This window comes from Hemibagrus wyckioides, linkage group LG06 (assembly GCF_019097595.1).
Source record: "Hemibagrus wyckioides isolate EC202008001 linkage group LG06, SWU_Hwy_1.0, whole genome shotgun sequence".
Lineage (NCBI taxonomy): Eukaryota > Metazoa > Chordata > Actinopteri > Siluriformes > Bagridae > Hemibagrus > Hemibagrus wyckioides.
The window spans coordinates 41,884,153-41,906,378 of NC_080715.1; the positions used below are offsets into that span (position 1 = coordinate 41,884,153).

At 35.6% G+C, this 22,226-nt stretch overlaps 1 protein-coding gene across 1 annotated transcript in view; it reads right to left on the minus strand.

Moving 5' to 3' along the window:
- Positions 1–21,369, minus strand: part of lin28b (lin-28 homolog B (C. elegans)) — a 25,841-nt gene extending 4,472 nt beyond the window's left edge. The window contains exons 1-3 of the mRNA XM_058393725.1: positions 21,074–21,369; positions 20,145–20,323; positions 1,349–1,536 (exon numbers count right to left, since the gene is read on the minus strand). Coding sequence (XP_058249708.1) covers positions 1,349–1,536; positions 20,145–20,323; positions 21,074–21,308 — 602 coding nt within the window. The 5' untranslated portion in view covers positions 21,309–21,369. The remainder of the gene's footprint in view (positions 1–1,348; positions 1,537–20,144; positions 20,324–21,073) is intronic.
- Positions 21,370–22,226: the final 857 nt, after the last annotated feature.

The window sequence follows — 22,226 nt, forward strand, 5'->3', positions numbered from 1 at the left end:
ATCAGCGGCGTGCTGTTAGTGTGTTGCAGTGCGCATGCGTGTCCAGTAGGGGGCGGTGCAGGATTAACAGTGTAACACAGCACAGCGGTCACATCGCGCTGATTAGTGGCCGGTAGTGTGACCACAGTCAGAAAGCAGGGGGGTCTAAATCTCAGGTCATATTTCAGTCTAAGAGGAGAGATTTAAACTAAAAAAAATAAAAAAATAAAATAAAATAAAATAAAATTAAATTAAATTAAATTAAATTAAATTAAATTAAATTAAATTAAATTAAATTAAATTAAATTAAATTAAATACAAAAAAATCTGCATAAAAAGTAAAGGACAGATTTCACTCAGAGACTGAACACACACCAGTCTGTTAATCTAACAGTCCTAATGTTCATAAAGGCTTTATTAACCGTCTATTACAACTATATACACTAGCTGTTACTATTATTATTATTATTATTATTATCATTGTACACGAGATCCTGAACACACCATACAATAGTGGCAGAGTGAGAGAAAACACGATGAAGCATCAACTCCCACTGCGTGTCTATTTCTGGATGAGTTCAGTCGGACAGCACATCACACACACACACACACGCACACACACACACACGCAGTAACAGATGCCGTACCAAGTGGCAGGCTTCTGATTCACAGCCTCATCACATCAGACTGAATCACCTCACATCTCCTGCAGCGCTACTGAACCGGCTTTTACTCACACACACACACACTGCATGATTCTACACACTCATTAACAAAGTTTATACATTTTTTTAGATGTTACAATATCACACTTTTTACGAAGGTAAACAACTTGTGTTTTTTCCAAAGGTCAACACAACCTGAATAGACCACTGAACACACACACACACACACACACACGTGTAGTTTCAGTCGGAGAAATCCATATTCCACTATTAGTTGTTTCACCATCACCATAGCAACCAGTATCACACCATTGACTCAGTCAGTGACATCAACACAATTGAAAATAAAATGAAAATAAAAAATTCTAATATATATAGATAATCTAATGTAAAATAAAATAATAAAATATTTAAAAATAATAAAATAACAGTGGATATTTATTGCAGTATAATAATAATAATAATAATAATAATAATAATAATAATAATAATAATAATAATAAAAATAATAAATTTAAAATAGTTAATTTGCCATAATTTAGCTGCAATAAAACATTCTTAAATAATATATAAGATAATAAGATATTTATTAACTTTATATTATTACTTTATAAACATCATAAATGTATAACTTCGAGTCTGTGGTTAGAAAACATCCCAGAAGTGTTAGTAACTACATATCCCACAATGCTCTGCAGACTCACCGGTCTCCCTTTGGTTTGCGTTTGGGGGGCGGAGCCTTGCCTTTGGGGCGTCGCTCGCTGCCGGAGCAGGGTCCGCCCCCGGGCCCCGTTACCCTGAGCGACTCCAGCCCTTTACTGGACCTTTTAAAGGTGAACTCCACCTGCTCGCCTTCCCTCAGGCTCCGGAAGCCTTCCATCACCAGTTTACTCTGTGAAACACACACACACACACTCTCAGTTACTTTCTAATCTTTAATACAGAAATTTATTGACTTTGTGCACACAGGAAACAGGAAGAGTAAACTCCTGTGTAAATGTATCTCTCTGACACTAGAGACTCTTTCTTTAAATAAACATCACCATGTCAATGACTATTGTTTTGTTTTGTTTGTTTTTATTTTTAATTGTTGTGTGTCTGCATGTGTTACTTGTTACTATAGAAACGATAAGGTGTGAAAATACAGTAAATCTGTGGTGTGTGTCAGAGCTGCTGATCAAATACATCATCCTTTCATTTAATTGATAAAACACATACACACACACACACATACACACACACATATATACACACACACATATACACATACATTTACATATACACATGTGCACACACACATATACACATACATATACATATACACATGTGCACACACACATATACACACATACACATACACACATATACACATACATATACATATACATATACACACACACATATACACATGTGCACACACACATATACACATACATATACACATGTGCACACACACATATACACATACATACATATACATATACATATACATATACACACACACATATACACACACACATATACACATACATATACATATACACATAGACATGTGCACACACACACATATACACACACACATATACACATACATATACACATACACATGTGCACACACACACATATACACATATACACAAACATATACATATACACATGTGCACACCCACACATATACACATACACACATATACACATACATATACATATACACATGTGCACACACACATATACACACACACACATATACACATGTGCACACACACATATACACATACATATACATATACACATGTGCACACACACATATACACATATACACATACACACATATACACATACATATACATATACATATACACACACACATATACACACACACATATACACATACATATACATATAAACATAGACATGTGCACACACACACATATACACACACACATATATACACACACACATATACACATACATATACACATACACATGTGCACACACACACATATACACATACATATACATATACACATGTGCACACACACGCATGTGCACACACACATATACACACACATATACACATACACACATATACACAAACATATACATATACACATGTGCACACCCACACATATACACATACATATACATATACACATGTGCACACACACACATATACACACACACACATATACACATACACACATATACACAAACATATACATATACACATGTGCACACCCACACATATACACACACACACACATATACACATACATATACATATACACATGTGCACACACACACATACACACACACACACATATACACAAACATATACATATACACATGTGCACACCCACACATATACACACACACACATATACACACACACACATATACACATACATATACACATGTGCACACACACACATACACACACACACATATACACATACATATACATATACACGTGCACACACACATATACACATACATATACACACACACATATACACACACACATATACACATACATATACATATACACATGTGCACACCCTCACATATACACATACACACATATACACAAACATATACATATACACATGTGCACACACACATACACACACCCACACATATACACATACATATACATATACACATGTGCACACACACACATACACACACACACATATACACATACATATACATATACACCTGTGCACACCCACACATATACACATACACACATATACACACACACATATACACCTACATATACACACACACATATACACATACATATACACATGTGCACACCCTCACATATACACATACACACATAAACACATACATATACACATACACATGTGCACACACACATACACACACCCACACATATACACATACATATACACATACACATGTGCACACACACACATATACACATACACATGTGCACACACACATACACACACCCACACATATACACATACATATACACATACATATACACATACACATGTGCACACACACATATACACACACACACATATACACATACATATACATATACACCTGTGCACACACACACATATACACACACACATATACACATACATATACATATACACCTGTGCACACCCACACATATACACACACACACATATACACACACACACATATACACATACATATACATATACACCTGTGCACACCCACACATATACACACACACACATATACACACACACACATATACACATACATATACACATACACATGTGCACACACACATACACACACCCACACATATACACATACATATACACATACATATACACATACACATGTGCACACACACACATACACACACACACATATACACATACATATACATATACACATGTGCACACCCACACATATACACATACACACATATACACACACACATATACACCTACATATACACACACACATATACACACACACATATACACATACATATACACATACACATGTGCACACACACATACACACACCCACACATATACACATACATATACACATGTGCACACACACATATACACACACACACATATACACATACATATACATATACACATGTGCACACACACACATACACACACACACACATATACACATACATATACATATACACATGTGCACACACACACATACACACACACACACATATACACATACATATACACATGTGCACACACACATATACACACACACACATATACACATACATATACATATACACATGTGCACACACACACACATATACACATACACACATATACACACACACATATACACCTACATATACACACACACATATACACACACACATATACACATACATATACATATACACATACACGTGCACACCCACACATATACACATACACACATATACACATACATATACACATACACATGTGCACACACACATATACACACACACATATACACATACATATACATATACACATGTGCACACACACATATATACACACACACATATACACATACATATACACATACACATGTGCACACACACATATACACACACACACATATACACATACATATACATATACACATGTGCACACACACATATACACATACACATGTGCACACACACATATACACATACATATACACATACACATGTACACACATACACACACCCACACATATACACATACATATACACATACACATGTGCACACACACATATACACATACATATACATATACACATACACATGTGCACACACACATATACACATACATATACACATGTGCACACACACACACACATATACATATACACATACACATGTGCACACACACATATACACACACACATATACACATACATATACATATACACATGTGCACACACACACATATACACATACACATGTGCACACACACATATATATACACACACACATATACACATACATATACACATACACATGTGCACACACATATATACACACACACATATACACATACATGTATGTGTATGTGCACATACACATGTGCACACACACATACACACACCCACACATATACACATACATATACACATACACATGTGCACACACACATACACACACCCACACATATACACATACATATACACATACACATGTGCACACACACATATACACATACATATACATATACACATGTGCACACACACATATACACATACATATACACATGTGCACACACACACACATATACATATACACATACACATGTGCACACACACATATATACACACACACATACATATGCACACACACACACACACACACATAAACACAGAATGAACTGAAGCTACGATGCTGCATTATGACCCGTGAGCGGATTTTTCCAGAATTTCCCAGAATTCCCCTGTCCCGGTCTCCCCCTGGTCCTGTAAATATCTACATTACTGTGAAATGTTCTTCACACAGAGGGCAGTAACACTGGATTGAGTAAAAGTCAGCGTTAACTCTGTCCTCCTCTCGGGGTATCTTTATTCACAAATCTATTTCTCTCAGGTCTCATTGAAGTGAGCTGAATAGAGACGTGTGAGGAGGAGAATGCCACGATACGCTCACGTCACCTCCATCAAGCTAACACTCCTCAAATGGATTATTCTGCTCAACTGGCTTATACACAGCTCAGGCAGTGAGACAGAGCTGAGGCAGAGAGAGACAGAGCTGAGGCAGAGAGAGACAGAGCTGAGGCAGAGAGAGACAGAGCTGGGACAGAGAGAGACACAGAGCTGGGACAGAGAGAGACACAGAGCTGAGGCAGAGAGAGACAGAGCTGAGGCAGAGAGACAGAGCTGGGACAGAGAGAGACATAGAGCTGGAACAGAGAGAGACACAGAGCTGAGACACAGAGCTGGAACAGAGAGAGAAACAGAGCTGAGACAGAGAGAGACAGAGCTGAGACAGAGAGAGACACAGAGCTGAGACAGAGAGAGACAGAGCTGGCACAGAGAGAGACACAGAGCTGGGACAGAGAGAGACAGAGCTGAGACAGAGAGAGACACAGAGCTGGAACAGAGATAGACACAGAGCTGGAACAGAGATAGACACAGAGCTAGGACAGTGAGAGAAACAGAGCTGAGAGAGAAACAGAGCTGAGTCAGTGAGAGAGACAGACTGATGAGTTCTCTATAACAACAGCTCTGTCTGTGTGTGTGTGTGTGTGTGTGTGTATGTGTGTGTGTGTGTGTGTGTGATATATACACTGCATTATTACACTATTATTACACACTAACAACACAAATACTCTCTCTCTCTCTCTCTCTCTCTCTCTCTCTCAGTCTCTCTCTCTCTCTCTTATTTAGTCCGTCTGAAGAAGAAGCGAATGGAAAAAAAAAAAAGACGACAAGTCCAACCCCGACACTGGAACCCTGCTCCAAAAGATTACATCCTTCCCACTGACCTTTGACCCCTTTCCCCACCCCCCTTATCCTCTCTTCTGGAGTGCTTTCTTACTCTCAAACACACACACACACACATACTACACCGAGTCTGGGGGTCCAAATTAGCTCGCTCACACACACACACACACACATACTACACCGAGTCTGGGGGTCCAAATTAGCTCGCTCACACACACACACACACACACACACATACTACACCGAGTCTGGGGGTCCAAATTAGCTCGCTCACACACACACACACACACACATACTACACCGAGTCTGGGGGTCCAAATTAGCTCGCTCACACACACACACACACACCATTTGATCTTCCAGCACACTCTTTATCAATCACAACACACCGTCAGTAGCGGCCGGATATGAACTGTGTGTGTGTGTGTTAGCTTGCAATTCATGGCCCAAAGCATTAAAGCAAAAGTGTTATTTCCTCAGTTGTCTTTATGATCCCAGTCAAACTTCAGAAACTCTCTCTCTCTCTCTCTCTCTCTCTCTCTCTCACACACACACACACACAGCTAGCTAATGTAGCAGAATAACCTAGTTTTGGGTTGTGTTTAGTGTCTGAATGCAGAAATTGAACCCGATTATAAAAATAATGACCTTTTGATTAGTATTTGCAGGACAATATCAGCAGCTAACGTGATATTAGCTGGTGCTAACGCTGGACTTTAGCGAGGAAATCTCTATACACATCTCTGAACTGTTCCCTCCAGCGCATTATTTCCACAGCTACAAAATCGAGTATGTTATATTTACTAGCGTTTCCTGCGTTCTGTCAGGAAATCAGCACAGAGAAAAGCACTGGAAGAGTAAGAGTTAGTTAGCGAGCTAGTTAGGTGAAAGGTTTGTTTGCTAATCGCTCACAGGTGAAGAACCTGATCTCACCAGATTTGTTCTGCTTTTCTACACATTTTACAGCTAATAACAAACGCCTGCTTACTGATACACACGTTTATAAAGCACTAGCTTACATCATGTAGAAACACTGAACTCTCTTCTTCAAAACAGCAGTTTTGCTATTTGTTTTGCTGCACATGCTAGTTTCATCAGGATTTTCAAATAAGATAGAACTTTATTAATCCTGAAGGAAATTCTATAGATAAATAAATAAAAATATAAATATTAACAAATATAAAATAAATAAATTATATGAATAAAGATAAATATGAATGAAAAATAAATGAAAAAATCCATATATACAAATGTTTTCAAAAATAAATGAGGTAAATAAAAAACATAATAAAAAATAAATAAAGAAATAATATAAATGAAAAATAAATCAAATATTCCATATGCACAAATGTATTTAAAAGTACATTCATCCCAAAGGAAATTCTTTTGCCAGAAAGTCTGTCAGAAAAATAAATAAAAATATAAATAAATATAAAATTATATATATATACATATATATATATAGAGAGAGAGAGAGAGAGAGAGAGGTAGATAGATAGATAGATAGATAGATAGATAGATAGATAGATAGATAGATAGATGTAAATAAATAAATATCAATAAAAAGATGAAATAATCTATATATGATGTTTTCAAAGATATAAATGAGATACAAAATAAATAAATAAATAAATAAAATGTTTTATATACACAAATGTTTTGAAAAATATAAATGAGCTAAAAAAAAATATAAATGAAAAATAAATAAAATATTCTATATACACAAATGTATTCAAAAGTACTTTAATCTCAAAGGAAATTCTTTTGCCAGAAAGTAAGATAAATATATATAAATATAAATTTAAAAAAATGAAATAATCTATATATACAAATGCTTTAAAAAAATGAATGAGATATAAAATACAAATGAAAGACTAATGAAATATTCTATATATACAAAAACATTCAAAAACATAAATCAGATATAAAATATAAATGAAAAGAAATATATATATTCTATATATAAAAATGTATTCAAAAGTACAAAACGTATTCATTTTAGGAACTATTTCCAAAAAGAAATAAAAAAGTAAAATCTTTGATTGAATTCATGTGAATTAATTCTACGTGAGAAAGCAATAAATTTCTCTTTTTTTAGAGAATTATTTCATGATTAATGATTTTATTACATTAAAACAAGTAAAAAGATTTTTTTAACTTCTTTCTGTTTGTTCAACTTTTCTTTTTCTTAAAACAAATATGTCTTAAATAAAACCTTTAAAGTTTCAATTTGGTTACCTTCAGAAAATGTGCATTTTTTTAAATACAAATAAAAAATCCTTATTAACTTCATTCCCATTAAAATTATTCATTTTTTTCTGTATTATTTACAAACACAGACACAGGATCTGAAGTTCAGAATCCGCAGTTAAACCCAATCTTCCTTCATTTCCACACATTTCTACTGAGACATCAGTATTTTCAAACGGATGTAATATATATAAATTTTTAAATATAAATATTACTAAGATTTCTAGAATAATTAATTATATAAATGATTATGATTGTGTCACAGGTCATGTGACTCTGCACTCGTGAATTTTTACCAGAGTCTGTTAAAACAAACAACAACAAAAAAATTTAAAATAAACTAATTTTATTTTTATTAATGTTTATTTATTTATTTTAATTTTAAAACTTTTTTTTTTTAAAAAGTTTACAGATCAATTTCACATGTCTTTGTATGTTTTATTTTTTAATAATAATATATAATAATAATAATATATAATAATAATATATATATATTAGTATATATATTAGTTTTATTTATTTATTTTATTTTATATTATTAAAATATAATAATAATTTTTCATAATAATATATGAATAAAAAATAAATAAAATATTCTAGATTTACAAAAAATAAAAAAAATACAAAAAAAGGTGCTAGGGAACTAAAACTAGTTTATTGTTCTGTTTAGAACTAGTTTATTGTTCTGTTTAGAACTAATTTATTGTTCTGTTTAGAACTAGTTTATTGTTCTGTTTAGAACTAGTTTATTGTTCTGTTTAGAACTAGTATATTGTTCTGTTTAGAACTAGTTTATTGTTCTGTTTAGAACTAATTTATTCTTCTGTTTAGAACTAGTTTATTGTTCTGTTTAGAACTAGTTTATTGTTCTGTTTAGAACTAGTTTATTGTTCTGTTTAGAACTAATTTATTGTTCTGTTTAGAACTAGTTTATTGTTCTGTTTAGAACTAGTTTATTGTTCTGTTTAGAACTAGTTTATTGTTCTGTTTAGAACTAATTTATTCTTCTGTTTAGAACTAGTTTATTGTTCTGTTTAGAACTAGTTTATTCTTCTGTTTAGAACTTGTTTATTGTTCTGTTTAGAACTAATTTATTGTTCTGCTCAGAACTAGTTTATTCTTCTGTTTAGAACTAGTATATTGTTCTGTTTAGAACTAGTTTATTGTTCTATTTAGAACTAGTTTATTGTTCTGCTTAGAACTAGTTTATTGTTCTGCTTAGAACTAGTTTATTGTTCTGTTTAGAACTAGTTTATTCTTCTGTTTAGAACTAGTTTGTTGTTCTGTTTAGAACTAGTTTATTGTTCTGTTTAGAACTAGTATATTGTTCTGTTTAGAACTAGTTTATTGTTCTGCTTAGAACTAGTATATTGTTCTGCTTAGAACTAGTTTATTGTTCTGTTTAGAACTAGTTTATTCTTCTGTTTAGAACTAGTTTGTTGTTCTGTTTAGAACTAGTTTATTCTTCTGTTTAGAACTAGTATATTGTTCTGTTTAGAACTAGTTTATTGTTCTGCTTAGAACTAGTATATTGTTCTGTTTAGAACTAGTTTATTGTTCTGTTTAGAAATAGTTTATTGTTCTGCTTTGAACTAGTTTATTGTTCTGATTAGAACTAGTTTATTGTTCTGTTTAGAACTAGTTTACTACTGTTTAGAACTAGTTTATTGTTCTGTTTAGAACTAGTTTATTGTTCTGTTTAGAACTAGTTTATTGTTCTGCTTAGAACTAGTTTATACTTCTGTTTAGAACTAGTTTATTGTTCTGCTTAGAACTAGTTTATACTTCTGTTTAGAACTAGTTTATTGTTCTGTTTAGAACTAGTTTATTGTTCTGTTTAGAACTAGTTTATACTTCTGATTAGAACTAGTTTATTGTTCTGTTTAGAACTAGTTTATTACTTTATATAGAACTAGTTTATTACTTTATATAGAACTAGTTTATTGTTCTGTTTAGAACTAGTTTATTACTTTATATAGAACTAGTTTATTCTTCTGATTAGAACTAGTTTATTGTTCTGTTTAGAACTAGTTTATTGTTCTGTTTAGAACTGGTTTATTTCTTTTTATATAACTAGTTTATTCTTCTGATTAGAACTAGTTTATTGTTCTGTTTAGAAGTAGTTTATTGTTCTGCTTTGAACTAGTTTATTGTTCTGATTAGAACTAGTATATTCTTCTGTTTAGAACCAGTTTATTCTTCTGTTTAGAACTAGTTTATTCTTCTGTTTAGAACTAGTTGATTACTTTATATAGAACTAGTTTATTGTTCTGTTTAGAACTAGTTTATTGTTCTGTTTAGAACTAGTTTATTGTTCTGATTAGAACTAGTATATTCTTCTGTTTAGAACTAGTTTATTCTTCTGTTTAGAACTAGTTGATTACTTTATATGGAACTAGTTTATTGTTCTGTTTAGAACTAGTTTATTGTTCTAATCCCTAATTGTGTGAAATATCATGCAGGTGAATTCACGGTTTTACATGTTACACACTGCTGTATTATTGAGATAGATAGATAGATAGATAGATAGATAGATAGATAGATAGATAGATAGATAGATAGATAGATAGATAGATAGATAGATAGATAGATAGATAGATAGATAGATAGATAGATAGATAGATAGATTGATTGATTGATTGATTGATTGATTTCCGGGACGAAATGTACAGTGACTTAGAAAGGAAACGGTTTCACATAACAAGAAGAAAATAAGAATTTCAATCCAAATTCAGCTGAATAATGTAAAATAATTTTTAATAACTGATGAATAACTGAATAACTGATTAATAAATGATGAATTAATTTGTAGAAGAATAAAGAATTGAAAACTGACCAACGGAAAGAATTACAGTTCGAAATAATAAAATATAACTTCTGTTGCAATTTAATAAATTAAATTAATCCATGATTTACATATAATTATTTGTTTTCTTTTGTTTTATTTTTAGTATATCATTTTATTATCTAAATAAATATTGTATATTTAAATAAATATTTTAAAATATTTAATGATTTGTTCTGGTAGATTTAATTACATTTTTTACAGAAACGTTTATAATCCAGACGATTTTTTTTCTGTTCTGTTTCCGTGAGCATCGTCCAAATAATAAATAAAAATCGTAAAAACACGTGTAAATAAAAAGGGAAAAATAATCTTTATAAAATGAATATGCGTGACCTAAACTCTAATTACATCTCTAATTCATATTCAGCTCTGAGTCCAGATTAAAAACTACAGAAAAATTCATTTTTAGTCTTATTTTTATTTTCTACTTTTGATGAATCTCCTCACTCCATTCATCCCGACGTCTGTTTAATCATTCTGCCTTTATTTCCTTATATGGGCATCAGGAATTTTTTTAAGGAAGGCGGGACTTGGCCATGTGACCTGAGCAGTGTTTTTTTTCCTCCCCCTTTTCACCCTCTGGTTTTGAAGTTAAGCGGAGGAAACGAGAGGAACCTGGACGAGACGGAAAGAGAGAGAGAGAGAGAGAGAGAGAGAGAGAGAGAGGAGAAGAAGAGTTTTTTGTAAAATAGATAGATAGATAGATAGATAGACAGACAGACAGACAGACAGACAGACAGACAGACAGATAGATAGATAGATAGATAGATAGATAGATAGACAGACAGACAGACAGATAAATAGACAGACAGACAGACAGACAGACAGATAGATAGATAGATAGATAGATAGATAGATAGATAGATAGATAGATAGATAGATAGATAGATAGATAGATAGACAGATAGACTTCACAAATGACAATAATAATAATAATAATAAGTGATTAGTGGTGTTAATGAACAGAGGGAGACAGAGGGAAAGGAAATGAAAGGAAGGAGACAGGAAGTGGAGTTCACACCTTTTCATTTCAAAACCAATCCCTCAGCGTTCACACACAACACACACACACCATGGTGAGTTACACACCAAGTGACACACACACACACACACACACCTGCTTTCATTCTTTTCTAGCTCTTTATTCCAGTGACGTTGACATGGTGCTCTGATACTGAAACACTGAAAAACTGAAACACTGAAACACTGAAAAACTGAAACACTGAAACACTGAAATACTGAAATACTAAAACACTGAAATACTGAAACACTGAAATACTAAAACACTGAAAAACTGAAAGACTGAAAAACTGAAATACTAAAACACTGAAACACTGAAACACTGAAAAACTGAAACACTGAAACACTGAAATACTGAAATACTGAAACACTGAAACACTGAAATACTGAAACACTGAAAAACTGAAACACTGAAATACTAAAACACTGAAATACTGAAACACTGAAACACTGAAATACTAAAACACCGAAATACTGAAACACTGAAAAACTGAAACACTGAAATACTAAAACACTGAAACACTGAAACACTGAAAAACTGAAACACTGAAATACTGAAACACTGAAATACTGAAAGACTGAAAAACTGAAATACTAAAACACTGAAAAACTGAAACACTGAAACACTGAAATACTGAAACACTGAAATACTAAAACACTGAAACACTGAAAAACTGAAACACTGAAATACTGAAACACTGAAACACTGAAATACTAAAACACTGAAAAACTGAAACATTGAAACACTGAAACACTGAAATACTAAAACACTGAAATACTGAAACACTGAAACACTGAAATACTAAAACACTGAAAAATTGAAACACTGAAATACTAAAACACTGAAAAACTGAAACACTGAAATACTAAAACACTGAAATACTGAAACACTGAAATACTAAAACACTGAAAAACTGAAACACTGAAATACTGAAACACTGAAACACTGAAATATTAAAACACTGAAACACTGAAAAACTGAAACACTGAAACACTGAAATACTGAAACACTGAAATACTGAAATACTGAAAAACTGAAACACTGAAAAACTGAAACACTGAAAAACTGAAACACTGAAAAACTGAAACACTGAAATACTAAAACACTGAAACACTGAAATACTAAAACACTGAAAAACTGAAACACTGAAAAACTGAAACACTGAAATACTGAAACACTGAAAAACTGAAATACTAAAACACTGAAAAACTGAAACACTGAAATACTGAAACACTGAAAAACTGACACACTGAAAAACTGAAACTCTGAAATACTAAAACACTGAAAAACTGAAACACTGAAAAACTGAAATACTGAAACACTGAAATTCTGAAATACTGAAAAACTGAAACACTGAAAAACTGAAACACTGAAAAACTGAAATACTGAAACTCTGAAATACTAAAACACTGAAAAACTGAAACACTGAAAAACTGAAATACTGAAACTGAAATACTAAAACACTGAAAAACTGAAACACTGAAAAACTGAAATACTGAAACTCTGAAATACTGAAACACTGAAATACTGAAACACTGAAACACTGAAAAACTGAAATACTAAAACTCTGAAATACTAAAACACTGAAACACTGAAATATTAAAATACTAAAACTCTGAAATACTGAAACACTGAAATACTGAAATACTGAAACACTGAAATACTAAAACTCTGAAATACTGAAATACTGAAACACTGAAACACTGAAAAACTGAAATACTAAAACACTGAAATACTAAAACACTGAAAAACTGAAATACTGAAACACTGAAATACTGAAACACTGAAATACTGAAACACTGAAATACTGAAACACTGAAACACTGAAAGACTGAAACACTGAAAGACTGAAACACTGAAACACTGAAATACTGAAACACTGAAATACTGACACGCTTCAACTGAGTGAACGGATCTGAACTGCTTGGTTCGTTGTCATGGCAACAACATGACGGCACACCAAAGTCCCTGATGTCATCAGTCCTTAGTTCCAAAAAGAGAGAGAGAGAGAGAGAGAGAGAGAGAGAGAGAGAGAGAGAGAGACAGAGTGACAGAGAGAGACAGAGACAGAGAGAGAGTATCCTCAGGATTTAGGGGTGTGTCTACGTGCCAAATGGTGAAACGGACGAGAGGTTAATCTGGCCAGGGGCCCGATTTAACCTTTATACACACACACACACACACACACATTAACCCTTTCACTTTCCCTCTCTCTCTCTCACACGTACACACAGTTTAAAATTTAGAACACACACACATTGACCCTTTCTCTCTCTCTCTCTCTCTCTCTCTCTCACACACACACACACACACACATTAACCCTTTCACTTTCCCTCTCTCTCTCTCTCACACACACACACACACACATTAACCCTTTCTCTCTCTCTCACACACACACACACACACATTAACCCTTTCTCTCTCTCTCTCTCTCTCTCTCTCTCTCTCTCTCACACACACACATATTAACCCTTTCACTTTCCCTCTCTCTCTCTCTTTCTCTCTCACACACACACATTAACCCTTTCTCTCTCTCTCTCTCTCTCTCTCACACACACACACACACACATTAACCCTTTCTCTCTCTCTCTCTCTCTCTCTCACACACACACACATTAACCCTTTCTCTCTCTCTCTCTCTCTCTCTCTCTCACACACACACACACACATTAACCCTTTCTCTCTCTCTCTCTTTCTCTCTCTCTCTCTCTCTCTCACACACACACATTAACCCTTTCACTTTCCCTCTCTCTCTCTCTCTCTCTCTCTCACACACACACACACATTAACCCTTTCTCTCTCTCTCTCTCTCTCACACACACACACACATTAACCCTTTCACTTTCCCCCTCTCTCTCACACATACGCACACACAGAGTTCAAAATTTAGAACACACACACACATTAACCCTTTCTCTCTCTCTCTCTCTCTCTCTCTCACACACACACACACACACACATTAACCCTTTAACACAGAAAAAAGAATAAAATTTAGAACACACACAAACACACACTAACCCTTTCTCTTTCTCTCTCAATCTCTTTCTCTCTCTATCACACACACACAAACATTAACCCTCTCTCACTTTCTGTCTCTCTTACACACACACACACATTAACCCTCTCTCACTTTATGTCTCTCTTACATACACACACACACACACACATTAACCCTTTAACACAGAGAGAGATTAAAATTTAGACATTAACCCTTTCTCTCTCTCTCACACACACACATTAACCCTTTCACACACACACACATACACACACATTAACCCTTTCACACACACACATACACACACATTAACCCTTTCAAACACACAGAGCAACATTTCTACAACAAAAGTTGAAAAAAGTCACTGCAGATGTACTACGGCAAGCACATGCCCACACACAGACACATGAACAAACACACACGTCCGTGTGTGTGTGTGTATGTATGAGTGTGTGTGTGCGCATGTATATGTGATTTTGAGGGGGAGGGGACAACTCCCCTCCCTTTTTTTGTCTTTAAAGAAATTCCTCTTTTAAAGAATGCCTGTGGAGAGTGAGAACTCCCAACCCCCAACACACACACACACACACTTTAAACCCTCAACACACATGCATGTGTGTGTGTGCAAAATGTTTTTCTTCTTCTCTCTCCTGTATTTCGTATGCAAAAGCACACACACACACACACACACTTTATCATAATCTTCATGTCGGTGGGTAAAGCAGTACTACAGGATGCTCCATTGATGCAGCAGCAGCGTTTCCTGTGTGTCAATCAAACAAGAGGCGGGCAAAGAAACAGGAAGTAGTAATGGGTGAAAGGCCATGTTTTGTTGTCTGCTCTGGAGGGCGGGACACGGACGTTTGCGCCGCGTTCGACGTGGAGAGGAATAAAGCGGGACAAAATCGTCACGTCAAAATCACACTCTTAAAATGATCAGAAACCCTATTGTAACGAAAGCCCCGCCCATTTCTCAGCCAGTGCAGGAAATTGAACTGTTCTTCTATTAAAACAGACGTGTGATCTGATCCCAAGCTACGTGTGTTACGTGTCAGTGTTATAATTCTTTATTCTGTACAATTCTTTATTATTTCAGCCGTTATTAAGAGGACAGCAATTCACCCGCTTAGATCGGACAGAAAGGCCATTCGGGATTGGACTCTTCGAATGAGGAAAAATTGTGACGTCATAACGATATAGTGATGAATTACACCAGAATATCTTTTTTTTATATTTTTATTCGTTTTTTTTAAATAATAATTCCTAATATCATAAAGTTTTTGAATAGTAAATTTTGTAAATAAAAAAATCCAGCTTTTTTTTATCATTAAATACATTTTTTTTTTTTAAAGCAAGACTAAAGCTTAGGCCCTGTCTAGATCAGGATACATATTGTAGACGTATTTTCTAGAAATATCGTCAAGAATCATGATCCGAACAGAAAGGAAAGGTCCTCATGCTAATCGTAATATACACAACGAAAACGTCGCGGCGTTGTGACAGCAGACAAGGACTAAAGAAACGTGTAGAACGTCTTCCCACGCTGGTGGATAGTTTCGCACGTCCTTTTAAATGAATCTGTCCCATAATCAACACGGCTGGCGATTACCGAATCATTTCTACATTAACATCCGTCCATTCTTTTCGTGAGAAGCGCACTGTAGCGTAGCTAAAGCTGCACTGGTAGAACTTAATTTGTGTTTGAACCTCATGAGAACATTCCTCACACACTGTATATCACACACTCACTGTAGGAATCGATTCATAACAGCAATCTGTGTTCATTTCCCTCTCAGCAGTGCATCATGGGAACTATGGTCATAATAATAATAACAATAACAACACTATTGATAATAACAGTCACACTGAAAGAACGCAAAATGAAAAACCTTAAAAGTCAGGCCATTGAGCTAAAATGAAGCCCTGAGGATATAAACTAGCGTTAATCACATTTCCATTATATCTGCGCTCACGATGCTGTCTAAAGCTTTAATATCTCAATTAAACCTTTTTTCCCACCGTATCAATTTACAAAACTTAAACAAATTCATGTCTTCCAAATGACTGTGTCCAATCACAGCGGTCACACACGTCTATTTTATCTGTACATATCGTGTCTATGTGCTAATGCGAAACGGAATTAGCTAAATTAAAAACAAATTAGATGTATGGAAATGTCTAGCTCATACACACACGTTATTCATGCCTGTTTTATTTATTCGGATATTTATCTTTTTATTCCATATTGTATTAGCGCCCGAACATCACAGTGTGTCCATCTAAAATGAGCTAATTCACCTGCGAACCTTGATACTGAGGTAAACGACACTTTTTCCCGTGACTGATGTGTGTAAGGAATGAACAATAAAAGTCTGAATATCATTTCGTTTTATAAATAATGCTGGTTTTAGAAATATCTTCACTTTACACTGCTATCACACAAACAAAAATTGTAGCTGTAAACAGAAATATTTTTACACCGTTTCAGTAACATATTATAGTCTGTTATAACCTTTAAAAAACAATATTACGGTCAATTATTTCAATTTCAATTTCTACCTAACCTCCAAATTTCCCGACTTAATAATACCAAATTTTTATGACAAGGTTCATTACATATCAACGAAGATAAATATGTACATCTTTACTAAGCACACAAACATGCCTTATTAGGGGGAGCCAAGATTTTACAAAAGTGCTGTGAAGGATAAAGACACAAAATAAATTTTGTATATATATATATATATATATATATATATATATGTATAAAGTAACAAAAAATTTAGCTTTAGTTCTTCCTTCATTTCTGACAGAAACTCCAATCAAAACGGAAGACAAACAAATCAATTACAAAAGTTAGCATGTTGCTAAACAGACTCCACTCCATCACAGAAATGTTGTCTTGGTTTTAAAGCCTTAAAACGCTGGAAACTAAAGTGAATATAAAGCAATTTAATCATTTATTAGCCTAGAAATGAGCTAAAAATTAATAAACACCAGCCTCTTTAGTGATTAACACCATAACCAGACCAAAATGAATCATTTTAATATAAAATGGAAAAGATTATTTTCTGATTAAACAACACACAAAACAGGTTCAAAATGTGACCCAACACTTTATAAAAGTGTTATAAGACAACTGTAACTTATTTATATATATATATATATATATATATATATATATATATATATATATATATATATATATATATATATATATATATATCATGAAGACCAGTGTAGCGTATTTATTAGCGCACACACACACACACACACAGACTGTATAGATATAATGTCTGGCTCGTGCTTTAACAGTGATACCTATAGCTGCATGGGAAAGCTATACGAGCAGACTAGCTTCAGGAACACGTTAATAACGTGCAGATAACGACTTCAACTAATCACTGGGGCTCGAATATAAGATCCCGGCTCCTGAAATACTTAATAAATGTGTAATAAACGTGAAATTTTCAGCTTTCTGAGGCAAAAGAAAGCCACACGGTTTTGATCAGTCAGGTAAACGCCTCAGCGGCCTGCTGCTCACGCGCACTTTAACGGTCTCAATTTCAAAATATAACCGACTCATTATGACGTAGCAGCCTCGCGCCGTTTTAAAATCCGCATTGGTGGTCTAAACCGGGATTAAATCCGGACTGATGCCCTTTAGCAAACCGATTAAATCGAAACCGAGTGAGAACGACCTCCACAGCTTTAAGCTACTAGCATCGGGATGTAAACACTGTAGCACATGACGACATCTGGCTCAACGCTGGACACACACACACACACACACACACAAATGAAGAAGCATGAAAGCTAGCAACCAAGAGCGAAAGAAGAAGAACAAACACACAACCAAGAGCTGGTGAGGCTGTGAGGTCCGACATTTTGGTTAGCTCCATCATTCGTGTGTTTAGTGTACATTGGGTCGAGTGAACATCTTTCGACAGCTAGGTTCTCCAAACTGCAGCGTTTCCTCACACGGCGAAGACAATTAGGCCTCCTGTAAGACTAATTAATATGTGCAGAACTGAAAAGTGACGTCTTATGACGTGTAGAGCTCGTGAGGAAAACGAACCCATCATCACAAACGCCGCTATTAGAGATCACAATATTCACTTAAAAATCTATTATACACTGAATTTTGCGGTGGTGGTGGGAGGGGGAGGGGGTAGTTCGGGGGTGGGATAGGCCATGATGGTGTCACTAAAAGCCATGTTTTGTAGCCTGCATAATGCCCTGAAGGTCCCCCTGAAGGTCCTAAATGCCTTTAGCTGTACACACGAGATGTAACACCGAGCAAGACCTGCTCTGATATTCAGAACACTCTGAAAGCCATCACGCAGGCCAGCAGCGGTCAGGACGGTCAGTGAACCGAAGCCCGACTGAGAGAACAGCTGTACACACGAGTAAGTATAATAGCTCTGGTGGACTCACCTGGTGGACAAAGACGTCTAATGGAGGGTCAACTGGACGCCCCTCGCTCTGGGTCATCGATATAAATCCAAATCCCATGCGCACATTGAACCATTTGCAGTAGCCGGATCCAGCCAGGACCTGCCCCGGGCTCCGCTCCTCCTGCCCCGGGCACTTGGCGGTATCTCCGCCCGGCCCTCCTGCACAGTGAAAAACGGAAACACAATCCCGGTGAGGTAGTGTCGGTAATCAAGCGCGGAGATTCAGCAATCTGGAGTTTGGCTTGTTTGCTTGGTTCATTACAACACACACACACACACACACACACAGAGCAGCAGATTCGCGACGTGTGTGGGCGAAAAATGGAAATTCCCATTTTTACCCTAAACAAGGTGAATAGGTGAGGTGAATACATCACATCTAATCTAATCACGTTAAGGTGCGCGCGTGCACAAACCAGGAGCCATCACTCAGAAAGTCAGCCACACGTTTAAGTCTTTAAAAAAAAACTGAAACTCCTCATGATCGCTGATGCGATTGCCCAATTTCACTGCTTGACCACAACAACTAACTTTTTTTTTTTAAACATCCACGTGCATACCGTAATTCACGTGAGGAGGGGGCAGGTGTGCGGGAGATTAGCCACACACACACACACCCCTCCTCCTTTATCACCTTCACGCATCTTATTACTAGAGCGAAAACCCGTTCTCAATCGCGCGTGCGATCCCACGGCGTAAACAAACCCCGCGCGGAGCTCGTGCACCGAGCAAGCAAGTTCGGCGCTGGACTAAAACTACCGACGCCCGCCTTCGCTCCCGCGCCAGCGAAATGAAAGTGAAGTGTTTAACAATTGTGTGTAATAGTTTTTTTTGTTGTTCATAATCACGAGAAGAACTAGTAGGAGGAAGAGGAGGAGGAGGAGGAGAAGAAACAGAATCAGGGTAAACCTTCGGCCATGTTTCCCCGCGCGCGGACCCTCCGTGTTCCTGCGAAGTTCCTCCGGTGAGAAAAAAAACACGTTCCCTTTGCAAAACGGGGTGATCGAGGGTGGTGGTGGTGGTGGTGGTGATGCTGGCGGCGGCGGTGGTGGTGGTGGTGGTGGTGGTGATGAAGATGATGATGAAGAAGATGATGCGCGTCACCGTGGATCCGACATTGCGATTTTCGAGCGCGAGCTCGCATGGTACAGCGTGCTTCGCCTCTTTTGATGTTTGCTCGTGTCTCTCTCTCTCCCTCTCTCTCTCTCTCTTGTGACCTCCTCCTTCTCTCTCTCCCTCTCTCTCTCTCTCTCTCTCTCTCTCTTTCTTTCTGACTGCCTCCTGATTGGCTCCTGCCCTGGCGCACGTGACTTGGGCTCCGTCCAAATCACCAAAAACACACACTACCGTACTAAATCGTTTAGTACCTGCGGTGCGTCTTTATAACGTGCTGTGCATTACGGTAGAACGCGATTTGGACTTCTTCCGAATTTTATGCAAATGATTTATTTATTTATTAATTTTTAATATAAAGAAAAAAATCCCCGAATATTCCTTTGTAGTCAGCACTTCACGAATAGACACGTTATCTAGTATCCTACAGTGATCATTAAACTCTGGATCATAATTTCACTGCAGTAACTCTGTTATAAACGATCTATAAATGACGCTATAAACTCACACGTTTAATGCTATTTCTGTTCTGCATAGAAGTGTCTTTATCACATGTCAGAGCGTTTATTTTATTCCAGAGCCTGCTTTTTCTTCAGCGGCTGATCTAATTGGTCGGCTTGTAACAGTTATCAGCCTGTAATGGGAAGAAAGTGAGACAGCATGCAGCTTTTTACCAGCTGTTAAACAACAAAAAATAAAACAGAGAGCATTAACACCTTAAAATCTGTTGGTAGACTAATTATAGCAGGAGAGAGAGAGAGAGAGAGAGAGAGAGAGAGAGAGAGAGCGAGCTTTTATCAGCATGGCAATAATACTAAAAATCACATGGAAATCATTTAGACCACAGAATGCATATTCATTATCTTAAATAAATAAATAAATAAAAACAAATCATTGGAGAGTTTCAAGGGGGGGGGGATAAGATGAAGGAAGTAAATAGTAAATAGAT